Consider the following 24,720-nt stretch of genomic DNA (forward strand, 5'->3'; position numbering starts at 1 on the left):
CACACACACACACACACACACACACACACACACACCTACCATTCTTATTACAGTTCTATAAAGGTTAACAGCAATATAAAAATGAACTTAAGAAAAAAAAGCTTTGGATTACAATAAGGCAAAAATACTTTTAAAAAGGTAGGGTGGAGGGGGTGAAAAGAGGGCAGGAGAATAGGGAAAAATAAGAACCAAGATATGTTATGTAAAGGCACAAGATCCCAAAGATTAATATCACTGTATTGTAAAACAAAATTGTATCAATAGACTTAATGGAAAAAAAATAGATTATAACCTAGGTTTAAAAAGTCTGCCTTCTGGCTATCGTGGCCTTCCTCATGATAGAATACCCGGCATCCTCTAGTATGTACTTTTATCTTGCTTTTTCCTTTTTCTTGACCCAGGCTAACTCTGCAGGGCCAGTTTCTCCCTCAGTTTTCACTTTAACTTTTTAACTTTTCAAATAAACTTTGTCACTGCTAAAAAAATTTTATATAATTATCAAAGCCAATTCTCCATAAATGCCATATTTCTTCAAAAACAAGACCTAACTGCAAAATAAGATTTTGTATGTTTTTCAGGATGCTTGCAATATAAACTCTACCCCAAAAATAAGCCCCAGTTAAGATCTCAGCTAGACTGACGCATTTATTAAGTCTGCTATGACACAACATATTTAATTTTAATGTTAATGTATAATCAAGTATAAATATTACTGGCATTAATACTTGAAATAATAATGTAAGTTATAATAAAGTAGTTGTCAAAACCCAAGCAGATGCCTTTGAAGGAGAGTTAAACACCAATATAAACAGATATACTTGACACTTACTGCCAAATGACTAACTAGAGTACAGTGAAAAAACACAAATAATGTGTTCAATAATGAATGGACATGGTTGTATCTAATATGAATCTTTGTAATTCAGTATGTCATATGTTGTTATGGATGTACTTAATGCATGAGTGTGAAATAAACATTTTCTGAACTTTGGTGGTGCCAGCAATTTTTTGTCACTTTTGTGTGGACCACCATTCTTAACGGCCATCATTTTTTTTGCCACTGTTATCTCTTAAAGTCTGCAAAATTAACACTTGATTTAATGGAGAGTTCTCCTAGCCTGTACAAAGTTACGACTTGGGTGAAGAATTCATGGGATAAAATCACTGACAGCTGTTTTGCCAATGTACTACAAGTAGACTACATGGATAAGAAGTACTCATGTAAGGAGGGTTGTATTGCTGGACATGAGAGATTGGGGACAGTGGTTTTACAGGACATGGAGTTTGCAAGAAATTCAGGCCAGAATTTGGGATTTGGTGAGTTATGTCAATGTTCCAGAAGATGATGACATGACTATATTTGAATACAGATTTTTGTACATGAGTAAATGTAGACTGTGTACATAAAAAAGGGACACCCCTGAAAATAAGCCCAAGTGTGCAAGTGTGTCTTTTGTAACAAAAATTAATATAATGCCTGATCTTATTTTGGGGGAAATATGGTAGGCAAATTTTATTATGTGTAAATTATACCAAAAAAACCACAAAAACCTGACCCCACTCTTACTCTATTTTCTTAATAATCTTGATTCCATGCAAATAATGATTTTACATTCCAGAAAAACACAAAAAATTATTTCCTTACATCTAACAATGTTGAAAGTGTGTATACTATCTAAGGTACTAAACTAGAAGTTAATGATATAACATCAAAGAATGCAAGTTGCCTGACCTAGAATTCATGGTCGGGGATAAGGGAATGAGGAAAACAGACGGTAGCTGGACAGAATAAATGTCCAATTAAGTACTTGTAAATTGAATAAATCCAGTTTCATAAATAACGTAAAACAGAAGTCAATAGTGACACATACAGAGTTCAGTGGTTGCACTGAAGAAAAAGTAGAAGGTAGATGGGATAGAAGCCAGGTAACAATCAGTTCATTTCAGTTAAGAAGTGTGCATGGATATGATCAATGCACACTGTATGCCCATATGGAAATATCACAGTGAATCCCATTAGCATGTGTTAAAAATTTTTAAGCAAGAAAAAAAAGAAAACCCACTTCTTACTATTTAGCTCTGGTCGAGATAAAGCAAAGAGTGACTGTGAAGATATAGAGGGATTTTTAGGAAAATAAAAGGAATTGAAGGAGCTGGAAAGAAGTTAGCAAATGGACACTGAAAGGTCTTTTATTCTCCAGAAAATTTATCCTATCAACATTAGGAAGCAAAGGGTTTTTAAGCCAAAACTATAATGTGAGCAGGTATGTCTATTCTAGCAGAAGAAAGGAAAGACTTGAAAAACTGTACGCAGACATCAATTACAAAGGAATCACAAAAACTCAACTGTTCTTCTAGTGACTAACACCAATAAATCTATGTAAAATATAAAATGAACTCAAGTAGATTTTATAGAAATTCAGTGTTCTGTGTTGTCCACCACATAGGAATAAATTTTTATGCCATTTATTTTTCTTGGAAATTTAAAAAAATTATCCTTCAAAATCTCAGTGAAATGTCATTTTTACAAAGTTTTAAAGAATTCATCCTTACCTCCAACGTTCTATCCCTGTTGTTTGCTTATCACATTAATCTGAGTAATATATTCATATATAATCTCCTCCACTAAATTGTGGAAATTAAAGTCATGGACTTTACCTCCAACACATAATAATGACTTATTCTTCACTACCAACTTATCATACTTCTTAATAAAATGAACCTTCCTAGTATGTACATAGGGAGTATTTGTTGAAATCAATCTCACCAAAATAAACCCTGCTACAAAATAAGAGCTATCAGTAATGCCTATTAACTTAATTCTACTATCGTACATGTAGGGGGAAAAAAGTCTTGCATATCTTTTTGAGGAATAATAGTAATGTTATACAATACATTCCTTTGTATATTTCAGATGATTCCTATAACAGTACTACTTAGAAGCTATAATAAGGTGTAATGATTTAAACAGGTAACCCCTTAAATAAAGCCTTTTAAAAAAATAACAAATTACACATTTAATGATGGTTTTCTTTGAGTAAACAATGTTCTAATTGCTTCAAATTTTCTTTTTTTTTATGATTATACTTAGAGCCTCATAATTACAAGAATAGTGACTGTCATCTGCAGTTTGTTTTGTGCTAGGTGATATGATAAATACAAACAGCTTCTCGGAGAAACAATACTATAATAAAATACAGAATAGACGAAAGGAAGCATGCAACTCAAAGAAAGGAATGTTTGTGGCTATTAGACACTTTAAAGAGCATAAACTAAGAGGGAAAGAGATAAATATGGGTGGAAGTGTACTTCGGAGATTCATCAGTGTGTGAGAATAAGAATCTTTATAAAATGGATTGGAGGGGTAATGAGACAAGAGGAAAAAGACCAATTAAAAACTTCAGAACTTGTATGGTATGGGGAAAGAATCAAAGGTACTCATTCTCTAAAGAAAATGAATCTTCTCTACATACAGACCTCAAGCCTAAAATAATACTTTACATTGAGTGGGAGATTTAACTCTAAGACAGTAAGAAAGGCAAGAGTACCACTGAAAAAGATAAAAAGGAAAACAGACCTAGCACATCCTGCTAGAGTGGCAATGGAAGCATCAGTACGAGTTGTGTGTGACGACAGTGAAGTACAGGGTTGGGGCTTACTGGGAATTTAGAAAAGAGTTAAGGAGGGCATCTGGGCCAACTGGGGATGTTGTGAGATTGAGCAGATTAGGAGGTTTTAAAGGACTGGTAGGAAGACTGTGATAAATGGGAGAACGAAAGGCAAAACGGGTCTCAGAAATATAAAATACTTTCCAATTTGATCCACTATAAAGTAAGGTTAGAATTCAAGACCTCATTGGGTAGCTATGCATTCATCATAAAAGACTGGCATTTCACCCAGTTAAACACTAGGGAAAAGATGTGGGGGGCCTGACTGACAGCAAACAGGAGGTAGGTGCGGTCTGAAGAAGCCATTGTATACAGTGGATCAAAAAATAAGAACCAAGATATATCATGTAAAGGTACAAATTCCCAATGATGAATGTCATCATATATGTGCCAATAAATAAACTTAATGAAAAAAATTTCATGAGCTTCAGAAACTGGAAAAGTAAATTATTTCCAGCTGGTGTGTGACATTCACACAAATGATGTCCTTGAAAGAGACAGTACTTAAAAGAGGATGGTAGTCATGTGAATCCTGGACAAACAATACAGTGTTTTTCATTTCCTGTTGTTTTAGATTCCAGTGATTCTGATGTAAAATAATCTACAGAACAGAAATAGAATCGAATCTCAGGAAAACTAAAGATTGAAACCAGAACATTTAAAGTTGAAAGCAAAAAGTGAGAGGAGATAAATTACTAAGAAAGTGAATGTGTAGAGTTAAGGAAGAGAACGCAATGAAATATAGGAGCAACCAAAAAAGAAAATGTGGTAGGAAAAGTTTCATAAAGAATAAGAAAATCATTTCAAAAGTGAGTAACAACAATGTAAAGCATTTTCATGAAGTCACGTGGAATGAGAATGATAAAAAGCAAACAAATGAGAATGATAAGTTCATGACAGATAATCTTTAAAGGAACAGTGCTAGTTAATATAGGTGGAATGATACCCAAAAGGTAAAAAAACAAATTAAATATAAATTAGTAATAATTTTTATAGATGTTGACAAGAAATCAGGAAAAAACATAGTAGGGAAAAATCTCCCTTGTTCTAAAAACAATAATTCTGAAAATGTCTGCAAGGAAGGAATTCATTTATTTACACATTAATTCTAAATTTTTAAAAAGTGGAACAACATCACATCGAATAAAGCAACATATCAAGTTCCTATCTGTACAATTTGTGACAATTCTTTAAAAATAAAATCCATTTTGAAGGGAAAAAGTATTTTCTTTCTAATAAGATCCAAATGAAAACTAATCTGGGGCTTTGAAGAGTTTACTTAGCACACAGTAAATGATAGGTACTCAAACTAAGTTGAATGAATTAATGAAAAAGAATTGCAATAGTGGCCTTACGACCAGAATGGTCTCTCATTTTCACTAAATGGATATGAGTATAGATGGCTGGATAGCTGGATACACAGACAGATGGACAGACAGACATATTACAGAGAAAGACAGAAAGAAAAGAAACAGACCTAGTAAAGTTCCTAATATCATTGAAAATCCCAAAGTCTCTCAAAGTGATTGATTTGAAAGGACAACATTCATGAAAATTCATGAGAGTACATTTATTTATTCATCTGGCAAATATATATAAAGCATTTAAAATTTTGTTTGAAAATAACCATTTTTTTTAATACCTATGGGGAAAAATGAGTCTCACTGTATCATTATTTTCCTAACAAACCTATCCTATTTTCATTAGTTTCTTATAACTCAAGTCCAGGAATTTCTTGACCTACTTTGGTGAAAAATAGTGACAGGCAGTATCTTAGAATTTCTTCACTGCTAGCCCCTTTTAGCTCCTTACAGAACTATCTAGATAACTTTATTTTCAAAACAAATACTTCCTGAACTATAATTGACAATTTACAGATTTAACTCATCTTACCTCATCATATGATTTACATAGGCTTTGCTACAGCTAGTGTTGTATCTGCAAAAACTACAGTGGACGTATGTAGGAAAATGATTTGCAAAATCTTTTATTTCAGAACAACATTCAATGCACTTGTGAACACCTCGGCGATACCTTAATGGAGACATAAAGAAAATGATATAAATACATTTTAAAATAAAAACAAAAGAGAAAGCAGTATTTCTGTTCTATTAACTACAGTGTAATAGTCTAAGCTAAGTTTAAACTGGTATTGTACACGGATAAAACATTACCTTAAGTTCCTCAATGCTGTATTAACTTTACTCTTTTTATTGCTATTAGACAATGTGCTTTGTTTCTTTTGCATGTTAGAGATTTTTGATTTGTATTTAGATTTATTTCCATTAGGCTTACTTCCATTAGATTTACTGGCATTAGATTTAGGTGTACTGGGTTTACTTGTGTTTAATTTTGTGGGATTTTTTGCAGTTATATTTTTTGTCCTTGGAGGTGAGAGCTGAAGTGTAGAAGTGCTTGCACTAATAGAAGGTGTAGGTGAAGATCCTGATTGAAGAGGTGCAACTGAAGCTCGAATAGTAACCTATAAAAGTGAACAGAATATTTACTTTTTAAAAATTAATATTACATTAATATTAAAATACACTGTACAAAAAGAAAGTAAACATCAAGTATTTTAAAAAGACCACAGATTAACTATAACTGGTTTAGACTTCTATTTACACATAATGTTCAAAACAATTAAATGAAATTAAACTTGATATTCATTTACTTGTGAAATTACATTTTGTATTGATAGCAGTTATGTTAACATATAATTAATAATTAGGAGTTAATGCAAATCCTATGACTATCAAAAGAGTACATTCACAGCTATTTTACATGCCCTGATAGAACTAAAAAAATTCACACACATAGAGCTCAGAGTTGAAATCATAAATTCTGAAAAATAACTCTACAAAGGCCAGCATTACCTTTGACAACTATAAAACAAAGATCTATAGTTAAATGTGACCTCTTGTTTCTGGGGCTCACTGACCAAGATTTATGTTTACAAATATTTTAAGAAGGGTTACATCAATTCATTATTCTGTGTGAAGAGTTTAATATCTAGCATTTTCTTAAAGGGAATTAATACAAACTTTATCATTTAGCATTCAGAAAGAAAATATTTAATTATATCTGCTGGTTGATGATAGAAAACAATTGCCTACTAACATTCTCGTTAATCATTTTGCTATATTCTCTTCATGTATATGAGGAACAGCATATGACATGCTCCTGCAAAATACATCTGTTTGGGTGTTATACAAAAGCACTATGCCAGGAGTCAAAGGATTGAAATTATATTTCATATTACCCCTTCCTAGGCATGTGAGCTTAAATAAATAATTTATCTTCTTTAAGCTTTTTCAAATCTGTAATATAGGGGAATACTTGATTGTTGTATGGATTAAATAGTAGAATGTATGAAAAAGTACACCAGAAGACTAATTCTAAGGTGCGATATAAACATTTAGTACCATTATCATTAATATTATTATTAATAAGGGAAGAAATGAGAAGAGGACTGCACTGCTTACATTAGTGTTCTGCATGTCTAGTCCCAGCATGAAATGAATGGACTGCAGGGAAGGATGCTTGGATAGCTTCTCTTGCTCTAGGTCTTCAGAGCATGGCTTTATATTGTTTTAGTTAATTCAATAACAGACATACCCACATTCAAAGGGAAGTACCCAAAGCCAAATATAAATGTTTTGGGAATTATTTCACTTTGGATTATCCATGCCTCTGTTTCCCTCCACTGGAGCAAATATTCAAGAGCTGACTGTATATAAAGAAGTTAGAGAAAACAGATGTATATAAGGCAAAAAGGGAAAAGTAAATTACAATCATCAGTATGTTGTCAGACATGTGCTTGCTCACTTAAAACACAATGCTATCCAGCAGCAGAACTTGCTTCTCTGAGTGTAGACCCAGAAACAACAACTTCAACACACATTCGAGAACCTAAGGTATTCAAGGTATTATACCAGATACTGGGAATACAAAGATAAATAAAATGATTCCTGATAGTAAGCATCTTATAGTTTACTGGCTATAACTGACAGACACACTGCCAACTGGAATGGTTCAAAAATAGCCTATATAATACCAAAAACAACCCACTGACCCAGGGAAAAGCTACTCTAGTTGCATTTATTATGAAGGAATACCATTCTGACATGGCACCTGCCACTGAACTCAAAACAATGGTTAGAAGTTTTTCATTTCTACACTTAAGCATGATAAAGTTTAAAAATTAATCTTAATAAAAAACAGGCATCATTTAAAAAAATATTATACGGTACTGTGGTACCTCAGTTCACAAACTTGATTCATTCCATGATCCTAGAAAAGATAGCTACTGTTGTGTTCATCACCCTATGCAGAGCTTGCAAACAAAAATAAAACTTTGCCAAATGCTTCTGTTTGTAAGCCAAATTGTTTTGCAAACAAAAGCATTCATGAACCAAGGTACCACTGTATTCAACAAATAAAACCAAGGAGTTAATTTTTATTACATAAAAATATTAAAACACAACATATTTTAACGCACTTTTGTTCCAGGAGGCAATCCTTCTAGTTGTTTAGGTTTTATAAATGTTCGATGATGTTGGGTCTTATGATCCAATTTTTCCTTGCATGTCAAAAATTGCAGCCTGCATTTTGTACAACGATGTATTCCTTTTTTCTGGTGGAAACAGAAAAAAGGAGGAAAAACATTTTCTATAACCACAATACATATGTTCTGAAACTGCTCTAACTTAATTTTAATGATAGTTTAGTCTCTTACCACAAATAATATCAAAATATAATTACATTTTGTAAACTTTATATTAATATTTGGGCCTCAGAAGTGTTTTGTTACCATAGAGCAATGAAATATGAAAGTTCTACTAACAGGTTCTAACCAAAGTTCTACCAATTGCTGTATAAAAGCTCTTCTATTTATAATCCTGAAGTATTTAAAGATGCTGTTGTGAAAACAAGCTAAAGTGGGAGGGGTAGGGGAAAGGAAAGAAGGGAAAGGAAAAAACTATGACATAAGAAATAAATGGAAACAAAGCTTCTGCAAATAGGGAGGGGTGGAGGGGTTGAAGGGAGGGCAAGGGAATGGGGAAAAGTAAAAACCAAGATACATCATGTAAAGGTGCAAGTTCCCAAAGATGAATGTAAATGTATTGTATACCTAAAATGTACCAATAAAAGAATTTAAGAGAAAAAAATAAAATCAACTGAAAATCTTACCTATATACTCTCATTACTATAAAAACGTATTTATGTTTGTGTCAATACATATACATATATATTTAAAACAACGTATAACTACCAAAGAATGTCCTCTAAACTTGTATCTCTGGTAGATGCTGTTTCTATTTAAAAACAACCAATCATTTATAAAATTGAAATTCAGGTGATGTACAGGGATGTACCTAGCACAGTCACTGGCACACAGCAAGTATTTCATAAATAAAGCTAGGGGTAGAAAGTAAATACTGTACCACATGTTCTCAGTCATACATGGAATACAAAGAAGTTGAAAGTTTAACAGTGGTCACTAGGGGGCAGGAAAAGTAGGACAGAATGGGGACAGGGGAAGTCAGATAATGGGTAACAAAACAGACAGGAAGGATTGTTCTAGTTTACATTGCAAGGTAACTATGGTTTATAACAACTTTTACCTATTTTGTAAACAATCAGAAGATAGAGTTGTAAAAATTCCCAACAAAAACAAATAAAAAATGAGAAAGAAATGCTAATTACCCTCATTTGATCATTACATGTTGTATACAAGAATTCAATTGTCACATTGTACCCCACAAATACAATTAAAATTCTTTTTAAAAAACAAAAAAAAGCTTGTTACATGTTCAAAGTAATAATAATATGCTAACAATTCTAGCTCAATGTTAAGTGTAGTACATTAGATTATATTAGAGGGGCAGGAAAAGAGAAGAATTGGTCCAGAAACAAATACCAAAACAGGGCAGAAATAAAGTTCAGTTCTCAGGATGCTTGTTTCTATTAACACTCCCTAGGTTACCTCATCCAGTTTCATGACTTCAATATCACGAACCTAACAGTCTACCTGACATTATTTCTTGATGTATAATAATGTTTCTCAAATGAACATGGGCAAAACTCCACATTTTTTTCTCTACCTCCTTGCTCCCACATTCCCAAATCTGTTCTTTTCCCAGTCCTTCTCATAGCTTAGAACATGGAAACTTTATTCTTACAGCTGCATAGGACAAAATTTAATTCACTCTCATATCCCGTAACAATAAAAACCTGTCAGTTCTACCGGCAAAAATGAACTCAATCTTCCCACTTGTCACTACTTCCAAACACTGCTATCATACTGGTCTAAGCCATTCACCTGGAGTATGGTAAAAGCCTTCTAAATTCTTCCTTTCATGTCTTTTCTTCCTTATTTTCTCCACAGCTGCCAGTGATTCTTAAATATTGCTCTATCTTTCCTTAAAACCTTCCAGTGGCTTTGAAAAGTCCTGACTCCGGCTTACAAGTTTCCACGTGAAGTAGCCTGCCTGCTATTGCTACAATTTCATCATCTACTATTCCCTCCAGCCACACTGACTTCCTTGCCTATCTCTGAATACTCCATAAATATATACATACACACTGGGCTGGAGATTTAGCTCAGTGGTGCTGCCACCTGCCTTGCAAGCAAAAGGACCCGAGTTCAATACCCAGTACAAAAAATGATAATAAAAATAAAATAAAATAAAATACACATACATACATGTTTTCAACACATACCCATACTGTTTAGAACATTTTCTTTTAAAAATGCCCATTTATGTCCACCCTGTATGAAAGAGCAATAATTTCTCCATTCATACCGCCTCCCCATTCCTGCATTTTTCTCCACACTCCACCCACATACCTCTCACCAATATATATATATGTTTTCAAACATAAATACACATTATCTTTCTCCACTATAATCCAGATTCTAAAAGGCACAGACTTTGTCTTGTTCATAGTTGTATAATTTCTAAAAGAGGCCTGGCATGTAGTGAAGCAATCTAAATAAATATCTGTTAAATAAACAAGAAACTGACAGAAGAAAATAAATATAAACAGCAGGTACACTTTAACTATTTCAAAATGACTGCCATTCCATTCAATGAACATCTATTCAGTCTTAAAAGAGAAGATATCAATTTACAATTTTCTCAGGTGGACTCAAGTCATATGTATGCATTATTTCATTGTGTCAGGATGAAAAGCAGCATTACAGTTTTTTGGTTACATGATGTTCAAAGAAGTAGCAATCTATTTCAAGTACAGAAAAACACTGTAGTGTGTCTGCATGTATGTTACTGGTAACTGAACTCAGGACCTTCACACTGAGCTATATCCCAGTCCTTTTTTTTTTTTTTCCTAACAGGGTCTCAATAAGCCACTAAGTTGAAAAGCCTGGGCTTGAACGTGAAATTCTCCTTCCTCAGCCTCCCAGAGGCTTGGACTACAGGTGTGTACCATTATACTTGGCTTAAAATGTATTTTTTAGTGAGCATACTCTATTGTTTAATCCTTATTATGTATTATTTCTACTACTGGATCTAATGCCAATGTGAAATCCAATTCTGTTCCACAGTATTATAGTTTGGACTCTAAAGTCAAATTTTGACTCTGCCTTTTATCAGACAATGTGACATTAAGCAAGTTACTTTCTCTAAAGCTTTTTCCTCATTTACAAAATAGAAGTCAACAATAGCATATGGTAGTTATGAAGATGAAACAAGAAAATACATGTGACGGCTAAACAACCTGCTGCCATAGGTATTAGTATATATAAATTGCCTATTTTTATTAAGTATCTAATAAATGTATTTAATACATAAGTTCTTTCATTGTTTCTTTGCTTTAAACTATTTAGTTATTTATCTGAAATGCCATACATCTTTTTCCCATGGTGATTTAGAATCTTTAAGCCAATATTAATATTACATAAATATTTGGCCACTTGAGTACACACCTGCACAATACCTCACACCTTTCAGCAAGAAACACTGAAGAGTGAAGACCTGACAGAATTAACAAGGTACAATGAGAACCTGCTCCAAGTATTTGTTTGTCTGAGGTAAAGGCACCACACACCTGTTCATTTAAGAAAAGCATCCTTACAATTCAGAATGCTTATTTTTAAGCAAGGCCTAGAACACACTTGGCCACTGATTAGGTAGTGAATGGCAGAGCTTCATCCCCAGCTTATGCTGTGAATTCATAGGAAACAGGTACTTGCAGCTCAGACTCCTTCCCATTGGTTCTCAAGAAGTGCTTCTCTGGGTAGGACAGGCTGGAACTTCAGTTGAACCCAGGTACCTTTCTCTTTAGTTTCCTTCTTTTTCTGACATTTTCCTTGATCAGTTTCAGGACACTATCTCAACTCTTAAGGGTGCTTAATATGCTCAATATGTACATTAATTCTCTTGGCAAGAATGTTGCCCTTAATTTGCTTGTTTACAACAATGCCAAGAGCATGATGGGTAACACTGGAGACTTCCAGTTTTGCCATGGTGATATTTGTGGGGCATTGCTTTTTGAATAGTACCCATTCCCTTGATGTTTACCATACCACCCTTTTTGTAGATTTGCATATAAGTGGCCAAAGGAACAACCCCATGTTTACTAAAAGGCCTAAAGAACATATACCAGGTTCTTCTCTATCCCTGTTGTGTTTATCATTTTGGCAAATTACTAGAAGGTGGTGGTTCCAGTCAAAAGGAAGGTTCATTATGTCTTAAAAGTCATATGAACTAGGTTGTTAGCTCTAAAGCCACCCAGGACATGACATGTTAACCTTTTAAAGAAAAAAAAAAGTACAACTGAGGTCTTCAAATACAATAAAATGAGATACAGGATCAATGATTCTTACTGGCTAATATTGCACTAATAATGTCATCTCAATTACAGTTTATTACCCCACTCAGCTATTGCTTTAAATTAGTTAAAAACTTCATGATAAAATACCTACTGCTTTATACCTAACTCTCTCTTTTAAAATTAAATCCAAAAAGGAAATGTAGAATATCAAAAATACATTTTCCCAAACTGTTTATCATTAAAAAAAATGAAAAAGGAGAAAAAAGCTGATAGGTATTGTTCAAATACAGAGTTCGGTAGTCAAGTAAGTTTGGGAAGTGATAACATACTATACTTGTAGATATATAATATCCATTACCATATTAAAAGCTTGAAAAGCCTTGTTTTAAAAAAGACAAACAAAACTGCTTAATTTTGTATATCTAGGCATTTACCAAATCCCTATTAATACCTGATGGAACCAGTTGGGGAGACCTTAGAATAGAACTTGCCAGAATTTCTCAAGGATAGATAACCCAGTGACAATATAGGTGATCCCTAATTCACCTGGAAATTCTACTCTTATGATCTTTCCTAAGTAAAAATGAAATTATTTCATGATTATCTAACAAAACTGACAGCAAAGTGAATACCAATAGAGAACAAATTAGTGTACCAACTGGTGTGCCAATGTAACTGATAACAAAACGTACTGAACTTTTTGGTGATTAGGCAAAACCTGATGAGACAAACTCAGTGACTTCTGAATTTAATAAAAGCACTATTGCTCTTTCAAGCACCACAGAATAGAATTAGTATGTTGTATCAACATTTTTAGCTGAAACAAAGGATAGTGTCATTACTTCAGGAAAAGAACCATTAGGCTAAAAGAGGAATTATAAGAAAGAATGCAAGCCCTAATAATAACCATAGCAGAACCAGCAGAAGCTATCCAACAAACAAGTCACGATGTAAATTTAGTTCACTGGCAGAGTTTGTATGCACAGCTATAAACTGGTTATACAATGACAACAAATCTCATAATACTAAGAGACGGTTAAAAAGTAGAGATAAAATTTTAAGAGAAAGAGGAAAAGAAGATTAAGAGTCCCTAATCATTTCTTTCTCAGTCAAACTCATCTTTCCCCTTCCTTTTGATAAGTCCCTTTAAAAGCATTCTCATATGTACTCTTGGACTATAAACTATCCAGTCTTCCATATACTCCACTAACCTCTTTTTTCTCTCAATCCTAGACTTCCTAATTCTAGCTACCTTTCAGAACTTTCAACATTTATGGGTCACATCAGCACCAGAAAGGAAATAAGTGGAAGTTTTACAAGTAATTCTACATAAACTGTAAATTAACTGTGTAACTTGAAACAACTGCTTCTCTTGCAGTACAATTCTTATCAATGATCTGAGTTATAATCAACCTATCTGCTAAGACACCACAAACAAATAGGAATTAGTAAATCTCACCTGATGCTTCATATAATGATGCATATAGGGTGTTGCAATTTTAATAACTTTGAGGCAAAATGGACACAGCAAGTTCTTAGTGTTTTCATGAGATGTCCTAAAATGAGCTTCTACATCAGAGAATGATGATGATCTATAATTGCAAACCTAGAGATATGAAATTACAAAGTAACAATAATGGATCATTTGTTCAAAAGAACACTATGCATTATTTATCTAACCCATGCTTATAAAGCCAAAAATTTCCCCTAAAATAAACACCAAAAGAGGAAAAAAAGTTATTTTTGAAAGATAAAGAATGCTTCCTGAAATATAACCAGGATCCCTTCTTTTTTTTTATTGAGTTTATTGGTACAATCTAGGTATATAATACAGTTACATTCATCATTGGGATTCTGTACCTTTACATAATAGGTCTTGATTCTCATTTTTTCCCCTTGTCCCTGGATCCATTCTTTTTATCAGATAATTTATCTATCCCCCCATATTTTGACTTGAATTTTCACACTGTGGCACCTTCTGTCATATACAGTGTTTCTGATACACAAAACAGCATTCTCCTTTAGATAATAAATGGCCTCCAGGACATAACACCTTCTCTGCTTTCTTATTCCTTCAAATACTGAAAAAATATTAGTCTCAAAACATTTGATAGGATTCTTTGTAACAGCAATCTTTATCAACCTCATGTTCCTACATTCTTCCCTAAACAGTAAAACACATCCACATGTTTGTCTTTCTCCAGGAGTACTCTACTTTGTTTAGCCCACAGGTGAACAAACAGCAGCCTCTGGGCCAACCCCACTTGCTGTCATCACCTCTTATATGAGGTATATCATGGGTCTTCCTACTATAATCACTTATTTATAAGACAGACTTTAATTCTAGTAACCATCTAAATGGTTAAAAAGTAAAATAATAATATATTTAATGATATGAAAATTTTATGAAATTCAAATTTTGGTGTTCATACATAAAAGTTTTACTGGGAAACAGATACACTCATTTAATTTAGTGTTTATTGCTTCCTTTGTGCTACAATAGTGGCAGAGCTCACTGGTAGCAACAGATATAGTAAACCCTCAAAATCTGACGTATTTACCATCTGGACATTTACAGGAAAAGAATCTCCTGACCTTAAAGTGTTAAATTTTATAATCAAAACAACAAACAAACCAAACAAACACTTAACACAATAAAATGTTTTGGGCCAGGGATTTAGCCCAGTGGCACTGTGCTTGCCTTGCAAGTGTAAGATCCTGAGTTCGATCCTCAGTACTGCAAAAAAAATAAATAAAATATTTGTACCTGGCAGATATACGGCATTTCACCGGGTTTATGGTTGTCCTTCATATGTTGTAAAAGAACATGTTCTGTTTCAAATGATAATTCACAGATTTTACAAATGGCTAAAAGTTGGGAGGAAAATGGTATTACAACATTTTAAGATACAAATATTTAAAAATTCATTTTACAAATCAATATGAGCATAACAGTATAGTGAAGTTACCATAGTTCATTAACTCAGTACCAAGCAGTTTTAAACACTTCACTTACATTAATGCAATTCCTTTAACAGCACTATGAGAAAGGCATTTCCACTTATCCTCTTACTCAAGTAGTAAATAACTTGCATGAACTTATGTAGCTATAACAAGAGGTAGATTTACACTCTGAACTCAAGCTGTCCAGCTCCAAAATCTGTAATTTTTAATTACAAGTATAGTTACTTTTCTTATTAAACTTTAAATGAAGGGCACTGATTTCATATTTGAAAACTATGATCTTGGCTTCTAATTTAATTCCCCACATATAATGTACAGGTTATGCCAAAGTAGCTATCATAATGAAGTATTTGCAAGAGAGACTTTAATTTTAGTAAATAATTTTATTTAAAACTTTGTAAAATTAAAATTTAACTTCTTCAAATTTTACCCCAATTTCAAAGTCTAATTTTTTTTTTTTTTTTTTTTGGTACCGGGAATTGAACTCAGGTCCTAGGCAGGCACCGGAAACCACTGAGCTAAATGCCCGGCCCTTTCAAAGTCTAATTCTTATTCTTATTTTTCTAACAGCATTTACAAGGTTTGAACACAGCTTCTGTTGTCAAAATCAGTAACACTCAATACTTAAATGAAATTGTAACATACTAGAAAATTCATGAGGGGTGTGAGTACTTTCGATGTGGCACTGCAGCTGAAAGGGTGTGGGGAACTGGCGGTAGCAATGCTGGCAGGTGGTGTGGTTTTCCCAGCTCTCGCTGCTCTGCTTTTCAAGTTCCAAGTGGTGTTTCATGTGGTTCATGAACCTATAAAACAATTTTCAACGGGTGCAAAAATTCAGATTTAAAACAATTTTAAAATCTTATCAATAAATATCTGAACATGAGTATTAAAAATATAAACTGTTACTCAAAATCTAAAAAGTCTTAAAAGTCCTCAGGAAAAGTGTGCATTTTAAATAATCACCTTCTTTACTGTGCTAAGTAAACATCTTTTCATATTTGTTTTAAGGGCCAGGGATTTAGCTCAACAGTTCGGTGGCCTGCCTTGCAAGCGCGAGGACCGGAGTTCGATCCCCGGGACCAAAAAAAAAAAAATCTATTATTAAAATAATGCAATTTGTTACTTCACAAATTTGATCTCTGTTATTATTTTCGCTATTAAAACTTTTTAGATAAAACAGCAGTCAATACCTGAAATGCTATTTATATTTTAAATAAACACTGAAAGCAAGGAAACTCTAACCAAAAGTATCTCAAGAGTCATAAGGGAGGAGGAAAGGAGCTAAAGATGTAGGGAAGGTGTGATACGTAGGGGAAGAACAAAAAGGGAAAAGAAAAAAATGTGAGAGAATGAAAAGATGAAAATAAAGTGTTTGTAGATGGGGAGGGGAGGAGGGGGTGAAGGCAGAGGTAAGGGGAAAAAAATGAGAATCAAGACTTGCCATGTAAAGGTACATGATCCCAACAATGAATGTAACTGTACTGTATCCCTAAATGTTAAAAAAAAAAAAAAAAAAAAAAAAAAAAAAAAGAGTCATAAGGGAAAACATTCAAGGACTTAAACATTAATACAATAGATTCTATCTGCTTAAAAGACAATTACTGGGATTTTTTTTCTTGTGTCTTAGTTTTTAAATGCATGTTATAGCAATTTTAATGCCTACAATTACAAGAACCTTTTGTTTTATTTAACGATACTGGTTTACTGTGAGCACAGAGTGTTCATTTTAACTTGCAGACTGCGCCCTTTGTAGGCAATGTCCATTTTTCAGTTTTACATTCTGCTACTTCAGCTTCCCTTAAAAGGCTTCTCGTGAGCAGGAACTATGACCTTCAACAGGGGAGAGTGCAATATAAATGGGAATATTTATTTAAAAGAGCTTACTAAAGTTTTCTGTTAAATCTGAAAGTAGAGTTATTCAATCAAAACAACTTTAGGACTGGGTCCACTATTAATTACTACTCATTTTAAGGCCCTAAATAAAACCATTTTGAAACTAGGTGATAATGTCATCAATCTGGATAACAATCATCATAAAGGTTATAATTTCTCCTAGCTCTGCAGAACTACTCTTTACAGCAGGTTCTGGTATGCCTTGAAATATCTTTTCTTTCTCTGGTTTTTAGTACTAGCTCTGTAAACACCAATAGAAAATCCTAGTCCAAGTCAAATAACTATTACATTTGAGAAAATATCATGAGCCAATGAGCTTTCTAATTACAACTTTGAACACTTGAGATGTCTCCATAACTGCAATGAATTAGCTAAATTCTTTCGTATCACTGTTCGAGCTCGTTGCATGGAATTAACACTTCTCAAACTAATAATATGGGAACAGGAATAGGAGAAGAAAAAAAAAAAGAAAAAAAACTTCTTTCAATTATGTTCACAGAACAAATTAAACCTGTTTTTAGTGACACTAAATTAGAGGGGGAAAAAAACAAAACCACACTGGCTTGAGAGTAGAAATCTTAAGCTCTTTGTTTCCATTCTATTAAAAAACACAATTTGCCTTCCCAGTTGTTGTTGTTGTTGTTGTTGTTGTTTTGGTACCAGGGATTGAACTCAGGTCCTTGCACTTGCAAGGCAGGCCACCGAACCACTGAGCTAAATCCCTGACCCTGCCTTCCCAGTTTTTACTGAGAAAAACTAAGGCAAAATACTGAATAATACACTTAATTTTGGTCATGAAGTGCTTCCCATTAAGGTTATATTTATCAAATAATTTTTAAATGAATTAATAGATGATATAAAATGTAGTAGGCTTAAATTTCTAAACAGTCTGATGACACAGATATATGTAACTACTCTCCAGAAACAATTCCTGGAAAAAAGAATGTTTTATTTTCAATTGTGAAATTAAATGGGCTCATCTTAGGTCTAAACCAAAACCTATTGCTAAAATAACTTGTAGTATAATATGCCTCATAGTTAAATTTAACAAGGAATTCAGTCAATGAACCACATTTCTATGTCTATCTACTAATACGACTTTCTGGTGTATTTTACTATTAAAATGGTAAGATATAGAAATAGGTAGAAGAGTTATAGTATTCCATCAGTGTTATTTTTCAAAGCACAAATTCCTTACTGTTAAACTACTGATACCATTAGTTCTAGGTGGTTGTTACATTATGAAAAAAGAAGTTAAAAATATGAAAATTATTGTAAAATAGATGTGGGGATAAACTTTGAAAATCACAAAGTACTACCCTAAAGAAACCATTGATAATTGTTATAGGAGAATACCATAGAAGAAACACAGGAAATAAATAAATAAATGCTGACTGAGCCCAGAAGTAACTACAAGTGCTGAAAAAATGCTAGTTCAGGTGAAAGTTATCAAGAGAAAGGTCACACATATATACGTATGTATATATTTGCATGTGAACAGAAAATATATCTTATGTAAGGAAAGTACACTGATATCTACAACTTACTTTGAAATCAATCACCAAAAAATCAGACAGTATGAAGGAAGGATGAAGAAAAATATGATTAAACAAGAATGAAATGTTAAAGGCAGAATCAAGGTGATAAGCATACAAGAGTCCAATGTAAAACTTTAAAATTTTTGATGAATAATTGAAAATCTTTATAAAAAATGGCACAAAACCACCTTTCCTAATTTAAATGTCACGATCTGTAAGCAATGAAAAATATCACTCCAATACATCTTAACTTTGTTCTTGTTACTAACTTATATGCTATTTTTGTAATACATCATGTGTAACTACGAAGACTACAAAGTATAAAATCCTAAAATTTAAAGTGTCTATGTATACAAAATTCAAAATTCCACTAGGAATAAACATAAATTTTAAAAATCAAAGCAGACAGTCTCCTAGAACTAGTATAACTCTAAAAGCAGATCACATTTTCCTACAAAACAAAAAAAATTATAAATACAAGTTGATAAGATGTGAACATTAAATAGATTATTATAGAGAAAGTCAAACTGGACACTTCTGAAGAAATGCTCCTTGTAACGTGAAGAAAAATAAAATTCAAAGACACATACGAAATGAAAAATGCCTAATAAAAACCTTAGATACTGCTAGAAGAAAAAATTTCATTTTCTTAAGTTAAATAAACTTTGTCTTTTCTTAAGCCATCTGAAAAATATAAATGTATCCAGGAGTCAAAAGTATAAGAAAGATTAAAAGCTTTCTAACAAGAAAATATACCTTTGTTCTTAGAATCAAGTATGTAAAATGTTTATCTAAAATGGCACAGAAAAATCAAGACACAGATATAACATTTATAATCTATAGCATTTCAACTTTTAAATAGAAATAAAAAATATTTACATACCGAATATTATTTTTTAGAATTTTCAAGCAACTGAAGCATTTAAAGGTTGTGTGAGTCTTCTGTTCTTCCTGGACATCGCCTTCATGTTTTCCATAATAAAAGTCATTAACTAACATGATCAATTTTCCTTTCTCTGAATCAACAGACTTATTTGCTGTGTTTGAAAATTCTGTTTTAGCCAGCCCCAAAAAATTATTGATCATGTCTGGACAACAATACTGAAAGAGAAAAAATAGAAGCCTTATTTATTTTTTAAAAAAAAGATTCTGTGTTGAGAACTAAGGCCAAACCATGTAAAACTATGCTTGGTAATATATTTGAAAAAATAATCACCAAAAATTTGTGGTGCATCAACAAAGTCTCAAGGTTTCAAACAATAAACACCTACTATCTTAATAAACAAAAAAAAATTTTTCAAAAATTGAAAAATTTTAAAACCAGGACTTGGCTGTATACTTAATACTTTCCCTTGCTATTTACCTTTTCAGATATATTTAATAATTTGTTGCTTAGTAAAAAAATCATTCATTTATATCTTTGTCAAGAGTATAAAAAATGTATTTTATATACCCTGATTGTCTGTTTAATTATCAAGTGATATATATACAAAATTTCATGAAGTCTGGTTGTAACTAAAATAAACACAGCTAATGTGCCATTCCTCAGACCCAAACACTAGAAAATATATGGAAAATAAGTGAAAAACATTTGTTCTATCTTGATAACCAAACTGCTTAAATATTTTGTTTTATATGGATGTTTTTTTACTGCTTAAATATTTGGACAAAAAATTTATCTCCAGAATAAAATGAAGATGTCACATAAACTTTTCATACCCCAAAATTTTTTTTCAAACAAGATATAAATAATTCATTCACTGTACATAATTTTCAGCTATAGGACTTCTCTAGGACAGTGTTTATTACAAGAGATCAAGCCAAAAAGAACTACATGGAAAAACCCAGAAATGTTAAAATAATAATTGCACCTGTATTCCCAGTATTCAGAAGGCTGAGGCAGAAAGACTGCTTGCTTTGAGTCTGAGGCCAGCCTGGGCTACACATTTGAGGCCAGCCTAAATTACACAGCGAGATCTTGTCTCAAAAACAAAGACAATACAAACAGTAAATAAATAAATAAAATGATAACTTCAAACCAACTAAACCACAGTGTCTAGAGGGAGGGAATAGAAAGCTGTACTTTTTAACAGTCAACACAAGAAATTCTTTTAGATATTGAATGTTTCCTATATGTTACTTATTAAATTAGCAGTAAGATAAGTTTGAAAATCTAACTACAAACTTTGATTTTGAAGAAAACAACATCCACTTTCTCTTCTGCCACATGTGAAAAGTTAGATCATCAGTAAAACATTCTGTATTATAAAAGAAGCCTTCAACTGAACATAGATTTATAACATCTCCTTTGAGGTTGCATTATATTTATTTTGTGTCACCTGTCAATTTTTAAAAGTACCAAGAAAACAAAATACCAAAAACTCTTAAAATAGATAAAGAAAAAACAGAAAAAAATGATAAAAGTGGACCAACAAAAAAGTGACATAGAGCTGGGTGTAGTGGTACATGAATATAATCCAAGCACTTGGGAGGCTGAGCCAGGAGGCTTGCCCTGAGTGGCCAGCTTAGGCCATATACTGACTGAATTCAAGGCCAGCCTGAAGTACAGAGACTGTCTCAAAAAAAAAAAAGAAAAGTGATATAATTTAACTTATACATATTTAAGAATTGAGATTATACCTACAAGCAAAATTAGGACAAATACATTAGCTCTAATACAGTGCAATTCTCCGTAGGTCTCTATTTAGAATAAATTAGTTGAAATGAAACCACAAAAAAAAGAGAAAATTTTTAAAAATGTTTTTTTAATTCATGTTTCTAGATTCTTTTGAGATACATATAATATTTAGGTGCTAGCTGGGGGTAAAAATCCTATAATTTCAGCAGTCAGGAGGCTGAAGCAGGTAGATCACAAGGCTGAGGGCAGCCTAGTCTACATAATGAGCCCAAGGCCAGCCTGAACCACATAGTGAGACCCTGTCTCAAAAAACAACAAACAAAAAAACTGAAGTGCTCAAACTTAGGAAACACAGACTATTTCTAAGGATTTTTATAAGACAAAATGTATGCCTTACTAGTAATGATGTATAGTAGTAGCATCATTTTGATGAACAAAACTCTCCCCTTATTTGCAGTCTTTCTGTGGGGAAGATGTCAAACAACAATGTAAGATTAATTAGAAATATGGCTAATCTATTTATAGCAGCACTGGGAATTGAACCCAAGGCCTCAGGAATGCTAAGCCCTCAACTGCTGAGCTATGTCTCTAGTACAAAATGTGGATAATCTTACATCTCCAGTACAAAAATGTGGATAATCCTACATCCAAACATTTTGTTGAAATATGGCTTTCAATAAAAATTATTGAGTCATATTTGGCACTTGATTCTTTTCTGAAATCTGTAAGATTAAATAATCTATGTTATAGTATATTGCAAGGTTTATATTCTCCAGATGTCTAATTTGGTATCTAGAAAAAGTTATTCTAATATACTCATAAAATGTGAATCACATAATAGATGATTATTTGCTATTCTTTTTTTACAGAAAACACAGGATCAGATTTTTTTTAATGCAAAGCTTATACACAATACTTTTTAAACAATGTTTTACATCCCTATGAAAAAGCTTAATATAAATTACTGATAACCAAAAATGGACAGCAAGATATAGTAGTAAGGGGAAGAAAGAGAGACAGCTAGTCTAGTCATTTAAAGGTGAGCAATATCCTAGAGAAAATACCCAAAAGGCAAGAAAGGAACTTAAGAAGTTAGAAATAAGCTTAGATTCAGGCTTTCTAAAAGGGCAGTAAGCTATGTAGTGCACGGCTATGATCCAAAAATCAACTGGTAATCTTTTATTCAGCCCCAGAACCCTTCTGGTTATAGTCCTTCACTACAACCCTTTATTTTTGTTGGTTAGCCATTCTGCAAATCTTAAACACTTCTGATGCCATATACCAGTGATGGAGAACCTTTTAGAGTTTTCAATGATAACAGCCCACCACAACATGAGTGCCACAGGTTCACAACCAGGACTATATACTATAGTCTGACAAATACCAGATACTATCTACACACTTCTCATTTTTATACTTTCTAGTACACAGAACACGTGAGTGCTTTCTTTGTACTTAATTTAGGATTTTTAGAGCAAAGGTGGGAACTTTATTTATTTATTTTTGTTTTTTGAAATGGGGGCTTCACTATATTGCCCAAGCTGGTCACAAACTCAGTCTCTGAAGTGGCTGGGATTATAGACACATGCCACCAAATAAGGCTAAAGGATGCTATTTTAAATATTAAGTAGGACTCTTATGAACATCTTACATAAATCAACATTTTCTTCTTTTCAGACTGGAAGTCATCAAATAGCCAAACAACCAAACTGCACAAATTTGAATTTCACTGAAACTAAGAGCCAGATTAAATCCACAGATACCATAATATGCCTACAAAGCAGCCAAGATCAGGGAAAAGGAATGGAGTTGGGAATAAATCAGAGAAGAGGACCAAATGGTAACAGACCTTAAGAAAATCAGTAAGGGGACTAGAAATATAGCTCAGTATTATAGCACTTGCCTAGCATGCACAAGGCCCTGTGTTCAATCCCCAGCACTGCCAAAAAAAAAAAAGTTATCAGTAAAAATATATCCTGACGATAAGAGATACATTCTGAAGTGTAAAACTATATACTTCATTTGTTAAAACAGGTGAAAAAGCTGGGTAAGAAGGATGGCTGTCGAACTACCCTAGACTTGATTTGGTACACAGAAGTTGAAAAGGTAACATAAAGAAACAGACACACATATAACACTTCTCAGAAGCCTTGTGCTCAGTAAATGTTGTACAAACAAGCTAGAGGCTATAAGACTAACCTGGCAACCTATGCTTCCTCCCAACAGGAAACCTTTACGAAACAACTGGTCTTGCCAGTCCAGCTTTTTCAATAGGATAGAACTCACTCACATATAAACAGAAATACTTTAAAAGAGGTAAATAACAGGAAAATGTAAAATCTAACAAAAATATCAGAAACATATTGCTGTGGAGCGGATGCAAATAAAAACAGTGGTAAAAATTGTCACAAAATTTAATGAAGCAACTATTTCTATTTGGAAGACCAAAAAAAGCAAGAGGAGATGGTAATATAAGAGTACAGTATCAAGAGAAAAAGGAAAAGAAAAAAATAACACCAGATAGTACAGTGCTAACTAGACTTTGTAAAATAAAAGATATAAAGAAAAAAGCAGCTGGGAGCAGTGGTGCCTGCCTCTACTCAGTACTCAAGAGGCTGAGACATGAGGATCACCATGAATTTGAGGTCAGCCTCAGCTACATACTGAGTTCAAGACTAGCTTGTACTACATAGTGAGATTCTGTTTCAAAAAACAAAAAAATAGGGCCGGGGATTTAGCTCAGTGATGCCACTTGCCTGACTTACAAGCTCAAGGTCCCAAGTTCAATCCCTGGCACCAAAACAAACAAACAAACAAAAACAATAATGAGAGAAGCAAATAATTATTTTTTTAAAAGAATTACATAATGACAGAAATATCAGGCCAAAAAAAAAATCTATTTCATACTGGGCATGCAATTACATGGAATAAATGTTTTAAAACATAATTCAAAGAAATACTAAAATAAAGGAAGACATAAATACGTAGCTTGAAACAAGAACTTGTATGATGGGGGGAAAATGACAAAAAATTCCCAGTACTAAGTTAATGTATTGTAAAATTATCAGTCTTCAAAAACAAATTCGTGGCGCCGGGCATGGTGGCTCCCGCCTGTAATCCCAGCACTCAGGAGGCTGAGACAGGAGGAATGCTGTGAGTTCAAGACCAATGTGGGCTACATAGTGAGTTCCAAGTCAGTCTCAACCACATAGTGACCCTGTCT

General features: G+C 33.0%; 1 protein-coding gene across 5 annotated transcripts in view; it reads right to left on the bottom strand.

Moving 5' to 3' along the window:
* Znf280d (zinc finger protein 280D) overlaps positions 1–24,720 on the bottom strand; it is a 98,264-nt gene that overhangs the window by 34,779 nt on the left and 38,765 nt on the right. For all 5 annotated transcript variants that reach the window (XM_010641280.3, XM_010641279.3, XM_010641278.3 and 2 more), the window contains 7 exons: positions 19,743–19,960; positions 16,074–16,231; positions 15,232–15,332; positions 13,924–14,070; positions 8,167–8,301; positions 5,843–6,150; positions 5,562–5,702 (listed from right to left, as the gene is read on the bottom strand). In XM_010641280.3, the coding sequence (XP_010639582.1) occupies positions 5,562–5,702; positions 5,843–6,150; positions 8,167–8,301; positions 13,924–14,070; positions 15,232–15,332; positions 16,074–16,231; positions 19,743–19,960 (1,208 nt within the window). The remainder of the gene's footprint in view (positions 1–5,561; positions 5,703–5,842; positions 6,151–8,166; positions 8,302–13,923; positions 14,071–15,231; positions 15,333–16,073; positions 16,232–19,742; positions 19,961–24,720) is intronic.

Source organism: Fukomys damarensis, unplaced genomic scaffold (assembly GCF_012274545.1).
Source record: "Fukomys damarensis isolate Sample0158 unplaced genomic scaffold, DMR_v1.0_HiC HiC_scaffold_25, whole genome shotgun sequence".
NCBI classification, from domain to species: domain Eukaryota; kingdom Metazoa; phylum Chordata; class Mammalia; order Rodentia; family Bathyergidae; genus Fukomys; species Fukomys damarensis.